This window comes from Crotalus tigris, unplaced genomic scaffold, assembly GCF_016545835.1.
Source record: "Crotalus tigris isolate CLP2741 ecotype Arizona unplaced genomic scaffold, ASM1654583v1 scf7180000018018.2415403412:4055106, whole genome shotgun sequence".
In the NCBI taxonomy this organism is placed as follows: domain Eukaryota; kingdom Metazoa; phylum Chordata; class Lepidosauria; order Squamata; family Viperidae; genus Crotalus; species Crotalus tigris.
The window spans coordinates 2,179,421-2,205,674 of NW_024096780.1; the positions used below are offsets into that span (position 1 = coordinate 2,179,421).

The following is a 26,254-nucleotide window of genomic DNA, read 5'->3' on the forward strand; positions in this document are numbered from 1 at the left end:
TCATCATGGACCCATGAGTTCCAAACACAACGTATCTGGATTAGTTATAAAGAAAATAATAAATGAAGGCATCACATGGCACAGAATGAAACAAAATCAGGGGAGAGTTTGTACTATGTATCCTAAATAATTAAAACTATTTCAAAGTTGACTTTGGTTTAGAATTTTCAACCATCTGCTCCAGCAATCTAAGGTCTTGAAATTTATGGGCACCTTTACCAAACAATTTGAAATAGATCCTCTTCATTATAGTAGCAACGACCCTTGCTTTTATTATGAAATACAGATCTTAAGTATCTGGAATGTATATCAATTAGAGATTGACATTTAAGTCTTTAAGAATCCTAGGTTTGGCTTTATATTCCCTCTCCCCAGTGTTTCTGTGGCTTCATCTCAGTATCTGGCTTTCTGTAATGATGTCCTTCCCTGTTGGAATCTATGTTGGCATAGTCTAATTTATCCAGAATTTGCAGTTTGTTGTTGTTGTTTTGGCTATGCAAATGTTCACTTGCTATAGGACAATAATATGTCACCTGCACAGGAGGAATGAACATCCAGTGCATAAACATTCCTGCAAGAGTAGGATTGGGAATAATGTTTTGGAGCCGCTTACTCTTCTAGTGCTTTATCATTTGATAGATTTGCACTTGCATGTTCCTGTTTGAAGTATCTTTGCTTTTATTATCAACCATTCCTTCTTTTTTGATGGAAGAATCTACCTAATGACCTTGAAAATCATGTCAGGGCCATTCAACAGCTGTTTGTGGAAATGTACATTTGGTATAGTTAACTCCAATTCATCACTGTCGTGAAAAATGTAAAATATAGAATCTCTCTGATCATAATGTATACTAAGCAAGTGAAAAGCTCCAAAATTATCAGCAGTGTGTAATAGCCCACTTTAACATGTTCCCTTAAGTGATTAACACTGACACTTTGCTGCTTAAAACAGCAGTGCATTTCAATTGTATGTTTTCTGTTGCTCTTAAATAGAACAAATATTTATTTTTCTTCTCTGGCAGTATTTATAAAGACTCTATAAGATAAATACTGTGGAATGGCAGCTTTTTTGAAAAACCTAAAACTACACTGGAAGGAGTTTGAGAGTTCAATTTTGCATTGCATATTATTAATAATGGCCCTGATTCTGTTGTGTAAGTATAATTGCACCTTGAATTAGAACCATGATTAATGTTAGTATTGGCATTTTGTTATTCGTAAGTTCAAATATATCTTGCTCCACATTAGGTCTGTGGTTCTTTACCTATTTACTCAGCTGCATAAGCAAACCATTCATCCCAATCAAGTACATACTGATAACATCTATATATTTGCTATTTATATTTTTACCTAAAGATAGACATAGTGATGGAGTAGTATCTCAAGGAAAACTCCTTCATTAATAGATTTGGAGTGTTTCTATACTCTGTGATGTGAAAAATAATGCCCAGAATACATCAGAAGTGTTTCCTGGAGTTATCCTATGACTACATGATGTTGCATTTAATCTCACAGTCGTTCTAAGGAATACTGCAAGAGCCATTTCTTCTGTGAAAATAAAGAAACAATTAAGAGTCCTGGCTGTCTTCTATATGTTGAGAATATTATTTTTCTTCCTCCTCTAGGAGTAGGCTTCATTCATGTTATGGCTTATTCTGCCAATGAGCCACTCAAAATCCAGAAGGAAAAAATAGTCCTTGCAAAAAATGTAAAATTATTGCCATAATTATTAGACATGTGCACATTTTGTAGAAATACACTTTCTGCTGTAATGTTGGATATTGTGCTCAACTGAGCTGAGCATATCTTTGTCAACATTTTCTGAAAGACATATGTGCAAGTTCATAAAGCTTGACAGGTTGGCAGGCAGCTGTATAGGAAGATTAACTATTGACGCAGATGCATTTAAATCCTAAAATGAACAATATGTTTTGGAAGTCTAATTTTTGCCTGGGTATAAAAGTAGACAATTTCCCTTACTGAGACATTTAATTGTGCAATATGACTTAATTCACTTCTACAAAAGAAAGCAAGGCAATAACACTGTCATTATCTATATAGTTTCTTTTTATTTTCTTTCTCCTTCTCCCCACCCCTACTCTATTAAAAATCATGTAGACTGCCTAAAATGTGTTTATGAGGCAGAAGGGCTCAGTAGCTCCAGTAGCTGTTATAGCCACACTGGTATAAGCATAAGCACTTTACTGCTAAAAGTGAAAGGGGGGAGGAAGCTTACAGTAATCCACAAGGGGTGAGGGCAAGTTGAACTGAGCTGATGTAAGAGAAGAAAACCTATTTAGAAATAAAGCACAAAGCACAAAGCAGACATTGGTAAACCATTTCTATATTGGATAGGAATAGGAATAGGAAGAGAAGAGAATGTCACAATGTTCTTCTTTAGCTAATGAGAGAATACTGAGTTTTTATGAATATATTTGAAATTAATGACCATACCAGAACAATCCATAAACCGATACAAAAACATAAAGTTACAAGGACCATTGGTCATTGATGGCACCACTTTTGAAAGTTCTTTGTTTTACAAAGACATTTACAATTGGAAAATGGGAAGTGGAAATCAAGGAAAGCTGGAAATTGTCAAAGGGGAAATAAAGTGCACTATATGAAATGTTTTGGAATAAATGAATTTAAGTGGACCAGACTAGTCCATAGATGATTAGATACTATATCTTTCAGGGCATAAAAAAAACCTTACAAAAATGGCAACAATACACGAAAAGGACAATGCTAAATATGTGACCAGCTGTAACCCAATAAACAATAGAATTATATGTTTTAGAATTATGGATGTTTAGTGAACATCAGTGTTATAGAAGTCTGCAGACATGATAAAATATAATGAGAACTTACATGATGAAGGATATTGAGGAATTCTACAATTATCGGTTATAACAGATAGAAAGAATGTAGTACTTCTAATGACTGTTGTGATCCCTGAGTTGGAAAAAGAGAACTTGGTTTTACAGTAAGATTTGGATGAGGAAAACAAAACAGTGAAGGAAACAGTTTAATAGAGTTTTCTATTTACCTATGAAAATAACTCTTTGTTTATTATTCACATGTGCTTCAAGGAACATAATCTCAAATGCAACATCTGGACATCACCAGATGGACAACATATAGATTAAATGACTGCATTAAATGAAATAGAAAGTAAAGGAGTGCAGTCTAGCCATCCAGGATATTTGCAAATGCATTTGGTGAAGCAGACCATGAATTAGTATAAAATGTACAGGTTATTGAATGATTAACAAAAGTTGGGATGCCTAGAGGCTATCCAAACACAGTAAGGAATAGGAGTGATACCCTTTGCTTGTGAAAGAAAAGCCCGACAAATAGAAAGAGATATGAGAAATTATGAAAACCGGAGCAGAAAAAAATGTGTTCTCAAAATTTCCAAAAAGAAAACATTCAAGAGGCTTTCAGATGAAGCTATTGTGATAGCTAGGGGAAATTGAAGATGAAAACCTTGGGCAATAAGAAGAATGTACGTGACTGGAAAAAGACTGTGAACACAAGCAAGAAAGGGAACCACAGATACCTCAATCAAAAATGTGAAATAACAGAAGAAAATAACAGAAAAGGTTTTAAAAGGTTACTTTAAAACAAGTTATTTTAACAAGAGAGAAATCATTAAAGAAATCATGTGTGTGTGTGTGTATGTGTGTGTGTGTATAAATATGAACATGAATGAAATTGACATAACATTGAAGAAGAAGAGGTACTTTGCCAAGAATATTAAATTGGTGGACCATGTCAGGTCATCCTGGTTTGGTGCTTCAAAAAAATAGCTGGCAAACAGGTACGATCGACAATGGCAGTTTTAATCATTCCGTCTGGAATAAAGTCAGCTGTATATAGCCGCAGCCGTGCTCCACGCCCTCAATTTCCTACCCCACCCACCAAACCAGCATCCGGTCCATTAAACCCATGTACTCCCTCCCCATCAATCAGTTCAGCAGCTTGGAATCCTCCCATTCAGACAGTGAGCTGCTCGTCACAACCATCAGGCTCCTCCTTGCTTGTCAGGTGTCGGCCCAGTGAGGCGCACATTAATGATGTCATCGGGAGCGTCGGCCTACAGCACATCCACCACAGCATGCCCGCCGAAGCCAGCGACACCCACCGATCCCAGATGCCGAGGGGAACACACCGTCATGGCATTGGAGCCAGCAAGCAGCGTAGGGACCGGGTGAGCATTTCCCTAAGTCCCTGCATGGATCAGCCTTGCTGGGCTCGACAGACCAACCTTGAAGAATATGCAGCAATGGCAAAATTAACCATATATATCCATAATAGTAGTCTAACCAAATTTTAACTGGAATGTTTCCCTTATGTATTAAATTACACAGCAAGGCAAATTTAGATGTCTGGAATACAGGGCTCCATGTTCCACGTTCGATTTCACCCCATTGGGGAGCTAAAAAGGGTTGAAAGTCATCCTGGAGAGGTGATGAAGAAGAAGGGTCTAGATTTTGATCATTAATTTAGGAAATAAATGCAAGGGAAGGAAAAGGGAGAATGTGTCACTAGAAAGTTAAGTCATGATGTTTTATTTATGCTTAGTAATTATTTTTTTTAATTTCTACTATCACTATCTAAATTAGATTTTCTTTCCTTTGTATTTTTCTATTTATTTCTCTTTAAAAAGAGGCCATAAAACAGCTTTCAAATAAAAATAGCAGACACATTCAGAATACCCATTACATTGTTTAAAACTATAGAAGAACTGCTGGTTAAAATACTAATACCTCTGGGTCAACAAGTAGCATACCAAAGCTTGTGGCCAATAGATTGGACAATATCAGTATATTGTATATACTGAAGAAGGAGAAAATGGGCAAAATATCAATCCTTTTTACAAATTTCTCACACATATTTTTTAAGATCTTGCAGAGACTAAAATCGCAACAGAAAGAGAAATATCAAATGAACCAACAGGGTTCAGAAAAATCAAAGGAATACAAGAATAGATAGTTAATATAAAATGCATAATGAAAAGATGGGAATTTAAGAAAGGGACATACTTTAGCTTTATTGATTAGAGCACCCAGCTCTGGCAATGCAAAAAAAAGTTGTGATACGTCATGTTACGTCACATGATGTGGCAAGTTTGACACTTGTGGACTAGAGCAAGGTCTTTTTTGTGTTAATACCAGAATGTGGGAAATATTGAAGCTAATGGATTAGGAAGAAAAAGTATATATACTTTACACATCAGATGTGAGCATATGATAAACAAAACATAAATAAATACTATGCTTGGCACAATTGAGAAATGTAGAAAGGGGAGATAATGAAAGAGACTCACATAAAAGTGGAAGGTACATGCAGAAAAAGGGTTACTCATGCCCTTGTCACCTCAAGACTGGATTACTGTAATGCGCTCTACATGGGGCTACCCTTGAAGAGCGTTCGGAGGCTGCAGATGGTTCAGAATGCAGCCGCGAGAGCAATTGTGGGTGCACCAAGGTGTCACCTATCCTCCGCAAGCTGCACTGCCTTCCTGTGGGTCTCCGGACGCAATTCAAGGTGTCGGTTATCACCTTTAAAGCCCTTCATGGCTTAGGACCAGGTTACTTACAGGACCGCATACTGCCGCATAGTTCCCAGAGACCGGTGAGGTCCCACAGATTGGGCCTCCTTCAGGTCCCGTCAGCCAGACAATGTCGGCTGGCGGGCCCTCGAGGAAGGGCCTTTTCTGTGGTGGCTCCGACGTGGTGGAATCAACTTCCCCCCGAGATTCGAACTACTCCCACCTTGCCGGCCTTCAAGAAAGCCATTAAAACTCTCCTATTCCAGCAGGCCTGGGGTTGATGTCCCCGGGGGTGCCGGGATACGATTGGGACATGCCGTATGAATGCATTTATTTTTATTGTTATATTTATTGTTTTAATTTTGTACGCCACCCTGAGTCCCTAGGGATTGGGCAGCATATAAATTTTATTAATAAATAAATAAATAAAATAAAAAGAAATCAATGGATAAAGTCCACCATGAAGAACTGTGGGTGTTCACTGTTGATATTAATAAGGGGGAAGTTGTTCAAACATATGGTCTCTAGGGAGACAGGACTGCCTCCATGGAATCTAGCTAACTACATTATAATAAGCCAGTTCCAAATGAGCCAATTTGGTTAAGGCACCAGGCTGCACACAGGAAGCTATGATTTTAAGCACAAAGGCAGCTGGGTGACCTTAGGCCAGTCACTCTCTCTCAGGCCCAGAAAAAAAGATAAGGTCAAACCACACTGACAAGCAGTTATCAAGAGCTAAGATTTACTTGAAGGCACACAAACAAGCAAACCAGTTCAGCAAAGAAGAGGCTCTTTTTCTGCTGCTAAGGTCTTCCTCCCTATACCAGAACTTTATACCAGAACTCTGAATGTATGTATCATAAAATATACAAATTCCACATGAAATAAAATAATGTCATGCAGGACATAAATCTAAGTGAAATGATCACAGTTATGAGGGCTGTGAAGGAAAGGTTAATTAAAATGTGTTATAACAATATAATGCTTTATATTTCTATGTGAATTATAGAATTTTTACAGAATATGGTCTGTTCAGTTCTCTACATGAACTGTTACTAGCACTTTGTTTTTCCAACCCTGAAATACATACGGACTTGATTGTAGAGACAAAATTGAATTATATAGTTTTCTGAAACAATAAAAGAAAACTTGTTATGAGGAAAGAGGATGCAGCATTTATTCAAACATCATAATGGGATTTTTGCAAGATTACTTTCTCGAAGAAATATTGTGGCAGGTGCCCCATGCCAGACAAACTATTAGACCCATTATGAACCACTACGCATTACAAAAAAAATACTATTTTCACATTCTCAATCCTCTTCCTATAAGGCATTTGGAGTGAGGATGTGGCAGAATTAAATCTGAAATAAGCAATCTGATATTTGTCTGCAGGACTTCTTTAGCTACACTTCATTAATTTCATTTTTTTTTACATTACCTAAATTTTAAGGGATTTTTTGTCAGATTTACTTATTGTTTATAGTCTTTTCACAGCATAATCCTCTGTTCACATCCTTCTACAAAATGTGTATGACTCATCATTTAAATATCTGAAGATTTTGATGTTTGTTATAATCACTTTTCAAATGATAAGTGACCTCTTCCAGAATCATAGTAAAAGTGTGCTCTTTAGTCATTTTGTTTGTTTGTTTTTTGGGGGTTTTTTTGCAAGTGGATCTGAACAGCAGATTATAAAAATAGAACTGCCAAAACCTGACACTATTTTAATGTAATGGATTGCTATTTAAAGACGATTTTTTGTTACAGATACATGGTACTTAATTATGGTTCAATCTTTAGCAAAATCTGGAATTGAAACAAGTTATCTCCTAAATCTGTTATGTTCTAGAATCTAGATCGTATTTTTTATTTGATCCCAGAATGTCATTTCAAGTTTACATTGCAGAAATGGACTGGCTTCATATGATAACATCATAGCATGTTACCTTCTGGTGCTGGAGTCTAATGTGCAGGCATAGGACTATCGTATGCTTGCACCCCAAGAAGAAAAAAAGAAACTGAAAAATTACAGTTTTAATATCAGTATAACAGAAAGTAACAGTATTTCAATTCTCTTGAAATCACTCATTCAATCAGAATAGAGTTGGAAGGGAACTTGGAGATCTTCTAGTCCAGCCCCTTGCTCAAGCAGGAGACCCTATACCATTAAGTGACTGTCCAGTCTCTTCTTAAAGACCTGGAGTGATGAAGCAACCACAATGTCTGAAGGCAAGCTTGTCCAGTGGTTAATTGTCCTCACTGATAGGAAATTTCCCCTTAATTCCAGCTTGCTTCTCTCTTTGATTAGTTTCCATCCATTGTTTCTTGTCTTGCCTTCTAGTGCTGTGGAAAATAAATTGATCCCCTCCTCCTTGTAGCAGCCCCTCAAATACTAGAATACTGCTATCATGTCCCTCCCCCCCAGTCCTTCTTTTCTCTAGACTGGCTATTCCCAAATCCTGCAACCATTCTTCATATGTTTTAGTCTCCAGGCTTTTAATCATCTTAGTTGCTCTTCTTTGCACTTTTTCCAAAGTCTCAACATCTTTTTTGTAATGTGATGACCAAAACTGGATGCAGTATTCCATATGTGGCTACTCCTAATATAAGAATGTAGTGAAGGCTTTCCAAACTACTCGTAAATAGTTTGCAATGCAAGTTAGATCAGATGTTACAGGAAATATAAATGTGGGAAATCCAGTGGACATCCAGATGGCTCCATCCTGATTTAATCCAGAAGTGCTCAAAAAGAGAGCTCTTTCAGTTTAGGGTTTTGATTTCATCTTAATTTGGTTTGAGTTCAATTTACTTCATTTAATTTTATTCTGTCTTAGTATGGTATCTTTATTTGTATATATTCATTTATTGTACATTGTTGGTATGTCTTGTTAACAACCAAACATGTCTTTAGGGAACTAGCAGTCTATAAATGTAAATAACAACAACAGGTGAAACATCTATCAATGTTCTTCATTATTATTATTATTATTATTATTATTATTATTAGTCTAATTTTTGGCAATATTAAAGATTGAAAGTCTCCCCCCCTCTTTGACACACACACACACACACACACACACACACACATATTTTTCTTTGTCCTTCCGTCCAGGAAAACATAGAAATATTGTTTAATTCATTCACAAATCAAAATGTATTTTACTGCTGTATCAACATAATTTAGAATATCTAACAGCACTATTTGGCATATTTATGAAAATTTCAGAATAATTCTCTTAATATTTATGAAGATAAATGCTATTTAGTGGAGCCCATTTCTGTATAAATATTCATAAGAATTGCATAGAATTGGACAAATACAATACCCTATGTTAGGAAAGAGAATTGCAAATCACTGCATTCTTGCAACCTAAGCATAAAAGTGAGAAAAATATAGGGAAAAATGAATGAAGTGTTGCAGCAATCTCTAATATTGTATACTATGAAACAGAGAAGATGTTTGTTTCAAACTTGAAACAAATGGATACCTTCTGGGAGTCCTCTTGACCCTTTTTGAGCCAGCCAAAATTCAGGCAACACAACAACCAGGACAAATCACTTGTTCTGGGTTTGGCTGAAGCAAAAAGTTGGCAGGTTCAAAACATAAGGAGATACTATAATCGAATTAAAAGTGTTCCTCCCCCCCAAAAAATTAAACAACTTTCAACATTGCAAAGAGGCACAGAAAATTCTAATTCTGTTGCCATTTGCCCCTCGCTGAAATGTTGTGAGTCCAAAATTGATAGATATAGTCTGTAGAGCAAAAATTACTTTAACAAGATTGTATTAAAAAAAACCTCTCCTTTTTTCTAAATTGTCTAAATTCTGTTTCTAAATTCTAAATTCTGTTGTCTGTGCCTAAACCTAACCATGGTCTTTCATCTCAGTATTTAAAAATTTACTTGCAGATTTATCTTTTTTTTCCCTTGGCTGCTTAAAACAAATAAACAAATACACACACACACACACACACACACACACACACATATATATTTGTTTGTTTTAAGCAGCCAAGGGAAAAAAAAGATAAATCTGCAAGTAAATTTATATACATATATATACATATACATATATATCAGTGTCATGGTTCCAATAGACAGAGACAAAGAAAGCAGAACTCCAAGGCTTGGAAATTCTCAAAAGTGAAACCAAGTCTGAATAGACATGTACCATTCCGCAATGCAAAGTTAAAAAATCCCACCCGCTAAAGCTATGCAAGCTATTATGTTCCCCAATACATCTTCTTGGCGGGGTTTTCACGAAATGCCCACCCTGCAATCCCAGGAGCAGCCGATGACCTTGGTTCCCACAGGAGAAAATCTGTTTAGTCTAGCAAAGCACCTGGTAAACCCCCCTCCCTCCATGCTATGTGTCAACCGAAAATGAGTAGGAAAAATGGCTGTAGCCACACTCATTTTCAAAGTTGACAATCAATTTTTGCTTGGTGAAATGAGGAACAGATAAAGAACTGCTTTCCCAAGAGAGAAGCCCACCTGGGAAACACAGAAATCCCTTCCTGCCTGGCTGCTACACTTACATCCTAACTATAATAATTATGATTCAGGCTTTAACCTTGCTCAGTGAAGTAATTCTTGTTTTACAGAAAAAACAGCAGCAAACAGGGCAAATCAACACATCAAAATAAGCTTTTGCAGCAAAATACCCCCTAGAGTGCATTTCATCACAAACACACACATATATATACCCCTAAGCTTAGCAGGTCATCTTAGCGGGGGGGGGGGAGTTAACGATCATTTGCTGAGTTTAGATGTACATGTGCACTTTGTGCATACTCCTTTGTCCTATTGATTGTAGATTTTTCCAAATGCTTTTGAAGATGAAGATGCTCTCTGCATATTAAGAGCCGTTCAAATCTAAACATCAATAGTAATCACATCTGCAGTAAGCAAGCCAACTGTCATGTTTGGGAGAGAAAGGGAATTAACTTCATTTCTGTGTGAACTGAAGCAAAGTGATACATGTGCTTTCACAAATACATACTTTTGTTACCATTTATAGTAGCCTATCTGCATGAAGTCCAGCTTCCTCAGAGCAGCACCTTGCCATCTAGGCAATGGCATAATGAATGGGCTGTGCAATCTTCTGTTCATCAGTATATCATCTCACATCATCTCCATCCCATGAGAATAACTTGTTTGAGCTGGTCAGTGCAGGGATTAATGTCCAGCAAGATAATCACTCACTGCTGTGAAGGTAGTTTGGCTAGGGTAATTGGGTAAGGCTAGAGAGTAAATCTATGGGACAGTAAATAGATCCCTTCACAGTCAGATGGTGCAGGGACTACAGTAACTAAATCCCCATACAGTGATGGATTCAAGGACTAAAAATAACAGCCAAGTGAGTTGCATGGATTTCATTCAGCTTTCATCTCTCAGGTGATATGAGCCAGAAACTGTTCTCTGTATGCCTTGCCCCAGTGAATGAGGGAATCAGAATATATCCCAGCTGAGTTGGTGCTTTAGGGACAAACTCATTCCTAGAGATACAGTATATCAGCTTGATCAGATATTGAATGGGTTGCTCAGATCTGGATATGTCTACTCATTTTCTTCTGCTGCTTATGCAACATAGGTCAAGGAGTTGTACAATGTTGGCCAAGCCAAGGACACTGACCCAATTTAAGACATGAGATTTGGAGAAAAGCAAGGTTTTACACTTAGTCAGGAAAAACTAAAGGTACAAGTACAGATTAGGCGAAATCTGGCTCAAAAACAGTAACTGTGAGAGGGACCTTGGAGCCTTAGTGGACGATCACTTAAATATGAGCCAGCAGTGTGGGGCAGCAGCCAAAAAAGCTAATACAATCCTGGGTTGTATAAACAGAAGCATAGAATCAAAATCACATGAAGCATTAGTGCTGCTTTATAAAGCCTTAGTAAGACCACCCCTGGAATATTGCATTCAGTTCTGGTCACCACATTACAAAAAAGATGTTGAGACTTTGGAAAAAGTACAAAGAAAAGCAACTAAGATGATTAAAGGCCTAGAGCAGCGGTTCTCAACGTTTGTGTGACGGCGACCCGTCACAGAAACGTTATGCGCATGCGTGGCGCAGCGCGCATGGGGGCAGCCCCCCATGTGTGGGGCGCATGCGTGGGGCCATGCGCAGCACGCATGCCCCCCCATGTGCAGGGCCATGCGCGGGGCGCATGCGGGGGATGCGTGGCGCGCGTGCGCAGCGGCGCCCCCATGCGTGGCGCGTATGTGCCACGGCGCCCCCAGAGGGGAGAAAATGGCGGATCGTCGCCTTTGCCGACCCCCGAAAAATGGTTGATCGACCCCAAATGGGGTCGCGACCCATAGGTTGAGAACCGCTGGCCTAGAGACTAAAACATATAAAGAACAGTTGCAGGATTTGGGTTTGGCTAGTCTTGAGAAAAGAAGAAATATAGGTGACATGATAGCAGTATTCCAGTATTTGAGAGGTTGCCACAAAGAGGAAGGGGTCAACTTATTTACCAAAATACCTGTAGGCAGGACAAAAAACAGTGGATGGAAACTATTCAAAGAAAGAAGCAACCTGGAACTAAAGGAAACTTCCTAACAGTGAGGACAGTGAAGGTGACCATGCTTTTTGGCAAACGTGAATACTTGCTCAGAACCTAGGACTTCTGCAGTTGCATAATTCCAATGTGAAATTGATCTGCCAAGTCCAAGGATATTTCTAAGAAAAGAATCAAATCGAAAATCTGGCTTAGTGTATCTGTCTTTACACTGAAGAAGTTTGTTGTGAAGTGCAGAAACTTTCTGAGACATCAGTTCCACTCCGAGGGACCGAGGAAACACACGGCAAGTAATTTGCCTCGTGGTGTGTGACCACTTGCTGCTTAAAGAGCAGTTTCTTGGACCCATCTACTGGGAATCACCAGGGGTCAAGATAAGTAAAGCTCAACCTGACCATGGTTTATTTAACTTGATGGCTAAGTTCTTAAGCTGTCTCCTTCAGCCTCCTTCTTATGCTAGCTATACTTTGGCCTTTCATTTGCTCTCCCCATTCTCAAGGCAGAAAGCTGAGAGTTGCAGGCTTTCTCTCATAGCACATAACTTGCTCAATAAATTTCCCATGTTCTTTCACACATTAAGCAGCTATCTGCAGATGCCCTTAATGAACTACTCATGCACAGATGCTGTGCTAAATATGAACCCAGTGAACAACCCAGAGGATCCCAAATGAGATTTTCTCAACATTTTCCCTGAGTGCACTGTGTTTCCTGAGAATACATAGCTATTTCAAAGTAGAAAAATGACTTTTGTGGCTTTGGATAATATGGCTCTATTTTGAAGAATTTTATTCTGCATTATCTTGCTAGGATAATGAAAGGAAAATGTGAGGTGAAAGGCTTTATATATTCTTAGCGTTAATAATCCTCCTCTGGATTTTGTTTCCTATTAATACTAGCTTAGAAAGGCTTTCTTATCATTCCAGTATTCTGAAAGGCTAACACTAATTCATATGCCATAATCTGATCTAATCTGACCTCATACCACATACTATATACTATATCTGACTTGGAAGTAAAGTTTGATGCTGTTAATTACTTTTGTTACGTTGATTGCAAAAGACTGCATTTAGCTAAAGAAGTGCATCACTAATTTCAGTCAGAAAATTATTTTGATTCTACAGCAGTTAATGGTCACAATCTGAAAAGTAATAAATTGTCTAAGATCTTCAATCTGTATATTAATCTTGTTAAATGTTGTAACAGCTTGTTTATAGTTATTATGATATTATATAGTTGTAAACTATTTCTCCTATTATTCAGATGTTTGCAAACTTTCCCTGTTTATAATATTCACATAGAAACAGAACAACATAGAAATCTTTCTACAATCAAGACCTATTTACCAATTAGCAAATTTTTATCATCAACTCAATTGTTATTTTAATTGTCTGGTCAACAAATAGTAATTACATTATTTGATAGATTTAGAGAATGGTGAAATGTTTGTCAGAGGATTTTTAAAGATATTTCATTTTGTTTCTCATACACAGTATAATATTTCAACATCTCAATGTCAGTAATAAAAGTTGCTTATCATTCCGTATAGAATTCTGACTCCAACAATAAATAAAATTTTGGAATAACAAAATACTATTTTACATCATTTATCAACTAAGATGGCCATTATCCAGACATGTCAACCATAAGTTGTCAAACTGTAATAAAGGTTTTTTTTAGAAAAAGAAAAAAAATATGTTATATTCTAAATTGCTTTAATCAAAATGCATTCTATTTTAAACTGCATTTTGAAATTTTACATAGGTTTTATTTACAAGATAAATAAGTATTTAATGTGATATCAATTTTGTATTGTTCCTATCCTACAAGATTTGGCTGTATTTAAATAATTGGCTGGAAGCATGGGCCTCAAGAATATCTCCTATAAGGATGAAAAATATTTGATTAACATTTTACAGCTTCTGCTCCACAGAAAAAAGCAGGAGTAGTTATTTATGTGAGGAAAGATTTACTACCAAAGTTAATTGATAAAGTGCAAAAAGACTTAAATGATTGGAAAAAACTACAATTATTTTTGTTGGGGAGAATTTCAGCAGTTAAAATGAATATACTTCCAAAGTTTCTTTTCTTGTTTCAAATGATACCTATTTTGAAGAAAGATGTTAATTTGGAGGAATGGCAGAAAGGGATTAATAAGTTCATTTGGGCAAGGAAAAAGCCAAGAGTTAAATTCAAGATTATACAAGATATACGGGAAAGAGGAGGACTTAAAGCGCCTAATTTAAAATTGTATTATGATGCAGCTGCTTTAACCTTGATTAGTGATTGGCTCAACTTAACAAATAAAAATATTCTTTCTCTTGAGGGATGGGATTTATTATATGGATGACATGCTTATTTAATTTATGATAAAAAAAGTTGATCAGGTTTTTAAAACCCATATTTTGAGAAGTGCCTTGTTGTGTGTCTGGAAGAAATATTATTATAGGTTAAATTATAAAATTCCAATTTGGGGGATTCCTGGACACGTGATAGAGGGAGTATCCAGGGGAGTGAATTTGGATAAGATTTCTTATAAGGAATTACTTAGTTTGGTTGGGCAAGATTGGCAATTAAAGTCATTGATTTGAGTTGAAGCAAGAAAAAATATTGTACACTCTTGGTTTCATTATAATCAATTTTTAGTGAGGTGGAGTTTAGGTCAAAAGGCTGATATTACTTTAGAGGATGTGAATTTGGTAAAACAGATTAAAGATCAAGGTCGAACTCATATAAAAAGAATTTATAATGTTTTAATAGAATTGGATTCTGAAACAGAATTAGTTAAAGACTGTATGATTAAATGGGCGCAAAATATTCAAGAGCTGATTTTATTGGATACATGGGAGACAATTTGGGTTAGAAATGTAAAATTTACTCAGGCGCAGAATTTAAGAGAAAATTTTTATAAAATGTTTTATAGACGGCATTTAGATCCCCAAAAGTTGTCTCGCATGTATCCGAATTTACAGCCCAAATGTTGGAGATGTGGAAATTTAGATGCAACTTATTTTGATATTTGGTGGACTTGTAGAGATATTAAAGCTTTTTGGATTAAGATTTGGTGGAATATTCAAAAGATTTTTAAGAGAAAGATAAAGTTTACTCCGCAATTGTTTTTGTTGGGTATTGTTGTAGATTTTAATGTTAAAGAAATTAATTTGCTGTTGAACCTTATAACAGCTGCAAGATTATTGGTGGGGCAATATTGGAAGAAAAACTTATTGCCTACTTTGGAAGAATGGATATTTAAAGTGTCTAATTTAGTAGAAATGGCGAAAATCTCCACCTATTTGAAGGATCATTCACAAGAAAAATATATTATGGTTTGGAGAAGATGGATTGATTACATTCAGAAGAAATATGAGATTGAAAAGTATTATTTTGCTTTTGAGTAGATTCTAGATAATTATTATTAGTTTTAATTATTTTACTATTTTTGACTTAATTTGTTAATATTTGTTGGGAGAAGGAGTTAAAGTGTGTTATGGTTTTGATTGATAGTATAGTTGATTAATGTTAGTTAGATTATGTTTGTTTATTTTATTTTTTATCCTGTAATCAGCTCTGGGAAGTGGGGAAGGGGGGAAGGGGTGGGGGGGGGGGGTTATAGTGTAATAAATTTATAAAACTTTTAAATAAAAAAAAGAATATCTCCTATAAGAGGTATAGGTTTGATTCATACAAAAACTGAGAATTGTCATGAAATTTTGCTCAAAGTGGAGGATCAGAAGAGATATAAAGAGAAAGGTTTTTGTATTTATACATATATACTATACATACATACATACATACATATATACATGTGTTCATAAATTATCCTACCTTGACCTACTTCGTAGTATGCAATACAGCACAATTAACAATATATTAAATTAATAAAACCAAATTACAGTAGCCCCCCATTTGTATTTCCTTGTGAAAACCTGGACTGGTTGTTTTACAAGCTATCAAACATTTTCTAGAATCCTAAGATCAATGAAGAACAATATTGCCTATTACCTATAGATCAAAATCATAAATAAATTGTACATGAACCCCACTAGAATTATATTGAGCCATCTCTTCCTATTTAAGGGAGCCTATTCAATGTGTCTAGACCGATGATGCCAACATTCACAATCAGAAGGCCACATACCACTTCTGCTTCTGAAGGGACTTTTTTTTAAAGGCACCATGTGCCCTTCTTTTGTGTCACTGATTTTTATGTGATGTTTAAACTCATGTACCTACAATTTTCTACTCTTGTCAGGCCAGTTTTTTTATATTATCTAACCATCTGTAAGAGAATCATCAATGGCTATGTAAGGACGCACTTCAACTAACCACCCAAGAAAGCAAAACTCTTGAAACAGGCATTGTCTCAAAAGGATACTTTTTTTAGGGGTCTGTGATAGTAAGAAAGTCAAGGCGAGATCTGGGGAAAATCCCATGCAAACAGTGTAGTTAAACTAGCAATATTCCTCCTCCCACCAAAGTCATAATGTCCATTTGAAATCCAGCCAATTCACAGGTGGTCTTATGAGTAGGTAAGATAACACAAGACAAGACAAGATAACCTTTATTGTCATTTTTTTTACTGTGGGCACAATGGCACATATCAAAAATGAAATTTAGTTGCCCGCTTTCAAAGTGAAACACATACATGACACACACCTAAACATACTATGTACAATATATGTATAGACCCACATCCCTACATATATATAGCAAATAAATATTAAATACTGTCCATCTTGAATATATAACAGAAGGAGGAAGCTTGAGAGTTCACAAGGTTAATGCTGTATGGAATGAAACTATGGCTGAATCTGGATGTTCTGCTACAGAAACCACGAAGCCTCCTCCCAGAAGGTAACAAGGAAAACTGGCACAGTTGGCACACAGCTCAAGGTCTTCTCCAGTTTCATTTCTCTGTAAGCATTTCTCTGATAAGGGAGACACATTCCTTTCTCTAGGGGATAGAGGCAGGAGGAGAAAGTAGAAAGCGAAAGTTATCCAAAGTGAGAGTAAGCTCCCCCTCCCCTCAGCAGAAGGGCAGACCCCAAAAGTAGAATATATATGCAGGGGAAACAATGAGGGTTTGGGGACCTGACAGGCTAGCTCTGCAGATTTCTATCTTTAGAATGATCTGGAATTCAGTTTTACTGAAGTTAACATCAACAGCCTTTGAACCATTTTAAAACTTGGGCCAATAGCACATGTCTGAGTCACACACATAACACCCAGCATTGTTCTCAATATGTTTTCCAAACAATTTTTGCTTCTCTAATTGTCCCACCGAGAGGCAATTTGGTCCAGTGATTAAGGTGCTGAGAAATTGTAAATTCTAGTCCCACTTTGGGCATAAAGCTAGTTGGATGACCTTGGGCAAGGGCAAAACAATCTTGGCAAAAAAATACCTACAGAAACTTGTTTAGGCAATCAGCAGGAGTATTGATTTGAACTAGCCCCCCACCACCACCCACACACCCACACAGAAAATCCCACCAGTAAATTTTATCATGGCTTTTTCAATTATCTCAAACTTCTTAAATTATTTTAGTGAGGTTTAACACCTTTATCAATTTTACCAGTAACAATGAATTTGAAATAGTAGTTTTGCCTTATTTTTCCTCACTCTTCATCTGTAACTTCCAATAACATGGAAGATATTCTCAAGTAAAAAAATTCATAGTGCATCTCTCAATTACATTTTTTTCATCTTTGATCCTGTATTTCTATACACCTAAAAGTATACATGTTTGTGTGTATATATACACATACTGTATGCTCACACACACACATGCTGAAGCATACAGATGTATATTAACAGGAAAATAGATAATGAACTCATCCACTGGAATAATGAACTCACTAGATTTTACTAAATGTTTAATTGCGCAAAACAATTTAAATTTCTGCACTGCTACACATTAGGAAATAGCTAGACTTGATGCTGTAAAAACTAAACAGACTGATGAATTTAATGGGTTTGATTATTGAGGCATGCACATGCCTAATGTTTCTTCCCAACTTGTCCTTTCTATTAATTATGAAGTTTAACATCAACTAGCCTTCAATTAGTCAGCGTCCTTGAAGAAAATAATTTAATGGTGTCAACCTCTACATGTTTAATTGACTTTAAGTCCAGTTAGTTCAAATGGACTCACTCTGTTTTAAGTGAATGTCAGTTGTATCTACGTTAATATGGGGAAAACATTCCAGAGCATTTATACTTCTGCCAACAGACAGTATTCTGCTCATTTCTCAGGAGGTAATTTTTCAAAGTTTTTAGCCAGGCATTATTGCAACTAATGGCATGGACCTAGAATTCACCTCTTTAAAATTAAATGATGTTGGTCTACTTAGGAGAGTGAAGTTTAATTGAAATCCACACAAGTATAAATTCCAACGTTATACTTCCGTTCTTAGACCATCTACTTAAATGCTGATAAATGTACCTTTTCCTGCTGCAGTGACATTTTAAATTTTAATATTGCATTGATAATATTTCCTACTTTCAAAAGAATATAGCGGGTATTCATATGTCATGGAGAGAATTTCCATCCTCTGAAAAGAATAAAAATTTTGGAAAATTCTATATTTGAAAATATATAAAAACCAAACTCTTCTCACGGAGCTTACATAAGCAACCAGTGTCATAAAAGCTTCTTAGAGGACTAGGATTTCAAGTGCAAAAGTGAAAGGAAGGAATGTTGACTCTCTTTTTAGCAAAACATAATTAGCTTTTATGTAATAATCTTGGATTTCATGTATTTTTTAATCATGTCAGTTTGTTAATTAAACTAGTGAAATGTATTTCACTATGTAAAATTTAGCAACAGGAACAATATAGTCTTTTTGGCAAATAATTTTGAAACTGTATATGAACAAATAGCATTTTTAAAAAGTTTGAAGGATGGATATGCCCTTAAGCATTCCAAATGTGTTAAGTATGAGTGTGTGTGTGTGTGTGTGTGTGTGCGCGCATGTGTGCACACATGCATGTGTGTATACACACTATAAAAGTATTGCAACTAAACTTCCTTACAGAGGCCTTTTGTAATAAGCTTTTAAAGTAATAAGTCTTAAACTACCCCCTACCCCATGAAAGCGTAGGAAAGAATTCAGCTGAGCTGTATGCTAGTTATCATGACTACGGAGGAATGCACTTCTTCACAAGACAAATGTAGGAGATTGCTGTCATGGTAACCACTGGCAGTTGCCAAACTAATTGTATAGAGGAGGCTGTGTCACGTATGCCATCCTATAGCAATAATCCTGCTGATTATTATTATGTTCTCCATTATCCTGGACAGTAGCTTCATGTTTCTGCTAAGACACATACAGTACTCATTTGGCCCTCTTTGAGAATGTTGTCCAGATGTTCTTCCCTACTGATAATGCAGACTTTTCTTCCAAGCAGCTGGTGGGTAGATAAAGCAGCACACAGTATCAGGGCCCCTCAGCAGTCTTCAAGTTGCCTTCATGTAGCAGCTACAGTGTTTCTCAACCTTGACAATTTTAAGGCATGTGGACTTCAACTCCCAGAATTCCACAGCCAGCAATGCTGGCTGTGGAATTTTGGGAGTTGAAGTCCACATGCCTTAAAATTGTCAAGGTTGAGAAACACTGACATTGTAGCAGCACCAATCCTGGAGAAAAAGGTTGAATACTGTAAACATTATTAGCTGATTGTAAACTTAAATATATCTTTCTTTAAAAGAATACATGGTGTTTTTTTTCCTTTCAAGGGGATCAGGTTCTTTGATTAGTGGGATGTGAGCTATATAACTAAGAAAAGCTAAGAGCCCCTAGATTAAGACATTTTTATATCTTCCAAAAACTCATATTAATATTGGTAACATTCTCTTTTCCAATGTTTTCCCCATAAACCTGGGAGATAAGCTGAACTGAGAGTAACTGTCCAAGAATTATCTGGTGGATTTCCATAGTAAAAAAAAAAATAAATGAGTTGAACCCGTGCCTCCTCAACCTCAATGCATTAATGACCTGCCACCCAAGCATAAGTGAAGTGTTCCATATTATTTTGAATAAAGAATACATTTTTAGAGGGACTTGTATAAACATTAGATTTTGCCCTTCAGTCTTAGTCCAGTCTTTGATGTCTTCTTTAATTGTAAAATAAAAATGGGGAATTTAAAACTGACGTTGGCTTTTAATTTATAATGCATGATGATGATGTTATCCATTCAGCCATGTCCGACTCTTGGCGATTCTAAGGGCCAGGTCTCTCCATGTCTTCCTATCTTGCATTACTTCTTTGAGTTGTTCTATGCTCTGTCTGGTGTCAACTTTGATAGCATTAGAACACATTTTAATGTACAGGCTTTACTTGAACATAAAATTATCATCATCAACTGCGCAATTGTCTTATTGTTCATGCTTCTCTGAAACAGAGAAGATGGTTTGTAAATATTACAAAGAGCAGTCCTACCAATGGTCTAACAAAGACTTCCAGTCTAACAAACATGTGTTTGTTTGTTTGTGTGTGTGTGTGTGTGTGTGCTTACATATATGTCCACATGCAGACACACAGAGATGGCTTGAATGGTTAGAGAGATTTAGAGGGACAGATGGATTTGACTTGAAATAATGAGCATTCTAGTTCTGCCAGCTCCATTCTTTACAGAGGAGGAAAAATAAGCAATAATTCAGAACTCGGTAGCCACAGTTTCTTGCACTCAGAGCAAAATAAACAGTACTTCATTTCCTTTGAAATCCATGACTAATTTTTCATATTGATTTTAGTGGAAGTGAAATATAATAAGTTTTCATTTAATATAAATTAAATTTAATAAATAAAGAGCTTGGTCTGAACTTTATAAAACTTCATTGTAGCAGGTCAAATATCTCAAATTGATATGTAATAAGGCTGTTCAGTCCTTTGGATTTTATTATAAAATGTGCCTTAGAGTATATGGGGGTATACACATAGTTATCTGAATTTCTTCAAGTACCTTCTTCTTTTCCCAAGACTCCATGCAGCTATTTTAATAAGTATTAAGACAGGTATTAAGTTTCTGTTTTTGTATGTTCTGAAGGACTTTTCATTAACATTAAAAAAATTCAAAACACTGCCTGGCTCTACTATACAATATTTGCTCATCTCAGATATTTGAATTAATGGCATTTATACCAAATGTCCTTGGTTATTCAAAAAGTAGCTGATGAATTATATCTTCTGTTTTATTACCATACCACAACTTGTGTATGATAAACAAGTATGTACAGTAACATACTTTCATCAACTGTGGCGCAGCAGTTAGAGTGCAGTACTGCAGGCCACTTTAGCTGACTGTGTTCAGCAGGTCAGCGGTTCAAATCTCACCGGCTCAAGGTTGACTCAGCCTTCCATCCTTCCTAGGTAGGTAAAATGAGGACCCAGATTGTTGGGGGCAATGTAAATATATTCATACATTGCTTACTGGTGTACACCGCTTAGAGAGTCCTTGCACTTAAAAGCAGTATATAAGTCTCATAAATAAATAAATAAATAAACTATGTTTGCTTTTGCATAGACGTAAAAATGGCATAATGTTGGATAGGTGATTAAAATGCAATATTTCTATTCATGGCCTGAAGTTTTAACCAGCAGGAACAGAATTTGTTGAGGTGGTTAGATATATGCCAGCTATTGTAGTGATATTCCTAAGAGGTAAATTTTAAAACAGAATGAATAATTCTTGGAGACGTTATTGGAAATGTAAAAGGTAGTTATGGTGAACTGCTTGATTCTTTTTAAGGTGTCCATGTGTCCTGCTTCAAGGTTAAGAATTGCAGGGCAAATAATCCACCAAGCCATAGGGAGAACAAGAGAAAGTATGGGATTTAAACTACAGTGGGCATAATGATAGAGGACAATTCTCTTTAGTATGCAGTAAAGTTTCTTAGGCAGTTGTGTTTTGCCATGTATCTGAAAGCCTTAAATTGAGTTAAACCTAGAACCTAGTCAAGCCATATGAAGGCAGATGCTCAGGAATTTCTGTTTCAATATGGGCACTAAACCTGACAGCTTGTGTGGACTGGATTGCTTATTTATTAAGAGGTTATCTATCTTTTATCACATAAGTGTATTTAATTTTTATGTACCATATCTCAATTAATTTGAGATGTGAATGGGGGTGGGGTTCTGGGTAATGGTTTACTCATTAGTTTTGGTTTTTTTAAAAAAGCTAAGAATAATGTTTCTTTCCTGCTCTCCTACCCCCCCCCCCCATTTTTTATTTTATTTTTTGTGTTAAAACTACAGGAGTCATAAGAACAGCTCTGCATAATATGGACAGGGAAGCCAGAGAACATTATTCAGTTGTCATTCAAGCCAAAGATATGGCTGGACAAGTTGGAGGGCTATCAGGATCAACCACAGTAAATATCACACTCACCGATGTCAACGACAATCCTCCCAGGTTCCCTCAGAGTATGTAAAGGTTTGATCTGATTTATTTCTTCCCAACAAAACTGTCTGCTGTTAACAATTTCAGAGAGATTCTGTTAAAATGAAGGATGAACTGTGAATAACAATCAAGATGTTTGACAGTGACATACCCTATTCACTAACTCCTAAGAAATAGCATTTTCAATGCTGTGCTTATCTACATCTTTACTTAGCAAAACCTTCTACTCTTTATTTTTTTATGCCACCTCCAGCTTCCTGCACTCACAGTTGTCCTTGGCCTGGCCACACTCCAAAGCACTCACCTGTCTGCCAGGCGGGTTTGTGAGCATCCTGGGACTTGTAACTTCCTGCCTGCTTTCCCATTGACTTTGCTTCTTGAGAGCTGGCACTACATTACAAATCATGGTTATATGAGGTCCTTGTTTAACAACTTGTAAGCCTCACTTAATGACAGCAACGGGGACCGCCAGTTCTGCAGTTGTTACATGATGCAGTCATGTACACCATGTTTTACAACCACATGACTTAGCAATGGAAATTCTGATCCCAATTACCATTGTTAAGCAAGAACTACTTGTAGTAAAGTAATGATGGAAGACATGACACTGGAACTCTGAACCAACATGTCTAGATCAGAATTTGATTAGAAGCAGTTTATGATTTATTTATTCAGTTTGTATTCATAAGAAGCAAATGGTATTCAGCAAAATGTTTTGCCCTGTAGTCACTTACTCACTTACTCCATTTTCCATTCTCTGTTTTTTCCCCATTTTGTTCAGCAAATACTGTAATTGAGGTGATAACCCTTCAATTTAGAAATGACAAAAAAGGGTTAAGCATCTCTATAGTTTGTCCATCATATTATGCATGGGGAAAAATGCTTTGCACCAAAGAAAAGTTGGCTTAGATTCCCACATCAATGTTTGCCACTAAATCCTTAGTTTAATATTGAATAGGCAGAAAATGGCATAATTAATGCCATTCCTTTAATCAGTGAGATGAAAAAATTAAACACTTTTTTCTATGTATTTGACATAGGATTTAACTATTAATGCAGAAAGATACAAATTACAATATCTAGAAGAGAGTTTCAATAAGTTGTTTCAATATTAAAATCATGTTTGAATACTAAAAGACATTAATGTTAACCTATGCCTGTATAAGCTTGCATGCAACCAGAAAACTGCTGGTAACCTCAAAAAGTTACACAAAAGAGCTATTGATACAAGCTAAGAGTTATTTGCATATTGTAAATCTTTATAGTTAACTGTATTTCTTTATAAATTCTAAAATTTGCTTCTCTTCTTTTGGAGAAGACTTCCAAGGCATACTATGCTAGTTGGTCTATAGTTTCCTGGGTTTTATAGTTTTAAGTATCAATAGAAGAGAATATTTATAGCTCTTGGTTGAACTGTGGGGTCCTTCATGCTCTCTGAGTGTGGTGATTTTCTGGCAGACATTTCATTATCAAACTATGTAACATCATCAGTAACTCAAAGACCATTAAGGCCCCTATAGTTTTAAATCCTGGTGTATTAAAGTGATGAGGCCATTGTACCAGCATGAAGAATTATTGGCATCAGACATCAGAAAATCACCAGGGATAATATTTATTAGAGAAATAGCTGCAACTTAATGGTAGAGCAGATGCTTTGTATGGTGTCTCTAGATAAGACTGGAGGTACTGCTGTTGACAGCCACTGATATTGAGTATCCATTGTATTAAGCTAGATTCAGAATAAGGCAACCTGTAATACATTTGCTGCAGGTTCCAAATTACCTGTAGAGCATGGGAAAAATAGGATCACATAAAGCAACACAGATCTTAGACAGAATTGTAGAAACAGAGGCTGGCAATGAGATTGTTTTCCCTACAGTTGTAAATCTTCATTGATTGGAAAATGGTACAATTTCTAACAACATCACTGACCAAGCAATCAAAAACACCTTGATTCATTTATCCTCTTAGATCAAAGGAAGTTTCTGTCTTACAAGGTGATTTAAGATTGTAAAACAAACAAACAAAAAGGTTTAGCCTAATAAAGAGAAGATTGAGGAGAGACATGAAAGCAGTTTTGGAATACTTGAGGGATGGCTATAGGGAAGAGGGCATTGATTTATTCTTCATAGCTCCTTGAGGGGAGGACAAGAAGCAATGGATGAAAACTCATTAGAGGTAGTTCCAGTGATGGGATTCAGCCATTTCGCACCACTTCTACAGAACAAGTAGCTAATTTTTCCAGAAGCAGCATCCACACAGAGAACCAGTTGTTCACATATTTGAATCCCACCACTGGGTAGATCCAACCTGAAAATAAGGAGGAATTTCCTAACAGAACCATTAATCAATGGAACAGCTTGCCCTTCAGAACTTGGGTGCTCTATTACTGGAGGTTTTTTTTAAAAAAAAAAAAAAGTTTGGACATCCATTTGTCCAGTGCTTTTTTTGTAAAAAAAAAAAAGTGCCAGAACTCACATGTGTCATACAACCCGCCTTGCCTACCCTACAAGATTCCATCCAAAAAAGGTGCCGGAATTCCGTTCTGGGCATTCTATGACAAAAAAAGGCCTGCATTTGTGTAAGATGGCATGAGGACTCCTGCCTTAGTCATGGGGTTGGAGTAGAACATCTCCAAGGTGTCCCATCCAGCCCTATGATTCTATGAAGTATTTTTTTAAAAATTTTTGGATTGTTAGTGTTTGCTCTGTTCAGACTACAGTATGTGATATTGCTAGGTGTAAAGGTGCCAACACTTTTCAAGCACTTTTCAATAATGATCTCTTCAATGAATGGTGAATTATTGACAGTGCTTCATTTAAGTATATCATATACATTAATTTTCCTTCCTTACAAATAGACTTGCATGCAGCAAGCCTCCAATGTACTTGAATGTTCTTTCATTTAAAAAAGAAAAAGGAAGAACAGAAATAGATAAGGTAAAGAGTTGAAGTGGATAGATAACTAGTTTAAAAGTTTTTCCATGATGCAAAACAAGATAGTTTTCTCAGCTGTAATATATATATATATATATATATATATATATATATATATATATATATATATATATATATATCGTAAAATTGATAAACAAAAGTGATCACCAGGATAAAATCATAAACAAAGCTGTTTAATCTACAAAAGTACTGAGCTTTCGTCGGCCACACTGCCGACATCATCAGAGTATAAAATGCTGGATCCAGGAGTCCGTTTTTATGTGACTGGCTGCCTCTGCACCTTGACCCTTGATCGGGTCATTGGTCCACTCATTAGCATTGGCCGTGTTGTTCTTAAAGGGGCTGTTTCTAAAGTTGCTCTCCCCCCTCCAATTATTATTGTTCTCTTGGTGCGTCTACAAGCGCTTGGGGATCGGCTGTCAGATTGCTCCTGTTCATCTCTCCCCACTACCCCATTCATGATAGCTTGTCTCCGTGTCACCAAACTGCCTAGCGTGTGTGTTTCAGGGGTCGTTCTTCCGTTTGCCAGTCCTGTTACTTTCCTTGCACGTATGTAAATCTCTGAGGATTGGCTATTCTGTTGTGTCTGTCTGACTGTCTGTCTGACTGTCTGTCTCTCTCTCTCTCTCTCTCTCTCTCTCTGTGTGTGTGTGTATGTGTATGTGTATGTGTATCTTTACAATAACACTTTTTCTGAGCCATGTACCAGAGCTTTAGTTTAACAAATTAATGAGAAGGAAGCCATGTCCAAACCAGAGATCTGTTAAAAGGCATATGAGATTTTTCAAATTCTAAGGCACACTCATACATACAAAA

General features: G+C 36.4%; 1 protein-coding gene across 7 annotated transcripts in view; it reads left to right on the top strand.

Annotated features, from left to right (window-relative positions):
• CDH18 (cadherin 18) overlaps nucleotides 1-26,254 on the top strand; it is a 605,479-nt gene that overhangs the window by 521,603 nt on the left and 57,622 nt on the right. For all 7 annotated transcript variants that reach the window (XM_039346754.1, XM_039346753.1, XM_039346760.1 and 4 more), the window contains one exon: nucleotides 22,337-22,504. In XM_039346754.1, the coding sequence (XP_039202688.1) occupies nucleotides 22,337-22,504 (168 nt within the window). The remainder of the gene's footprint in view (nucleotides 1-22,336; nucleotides 22,505-26,254) is intronic.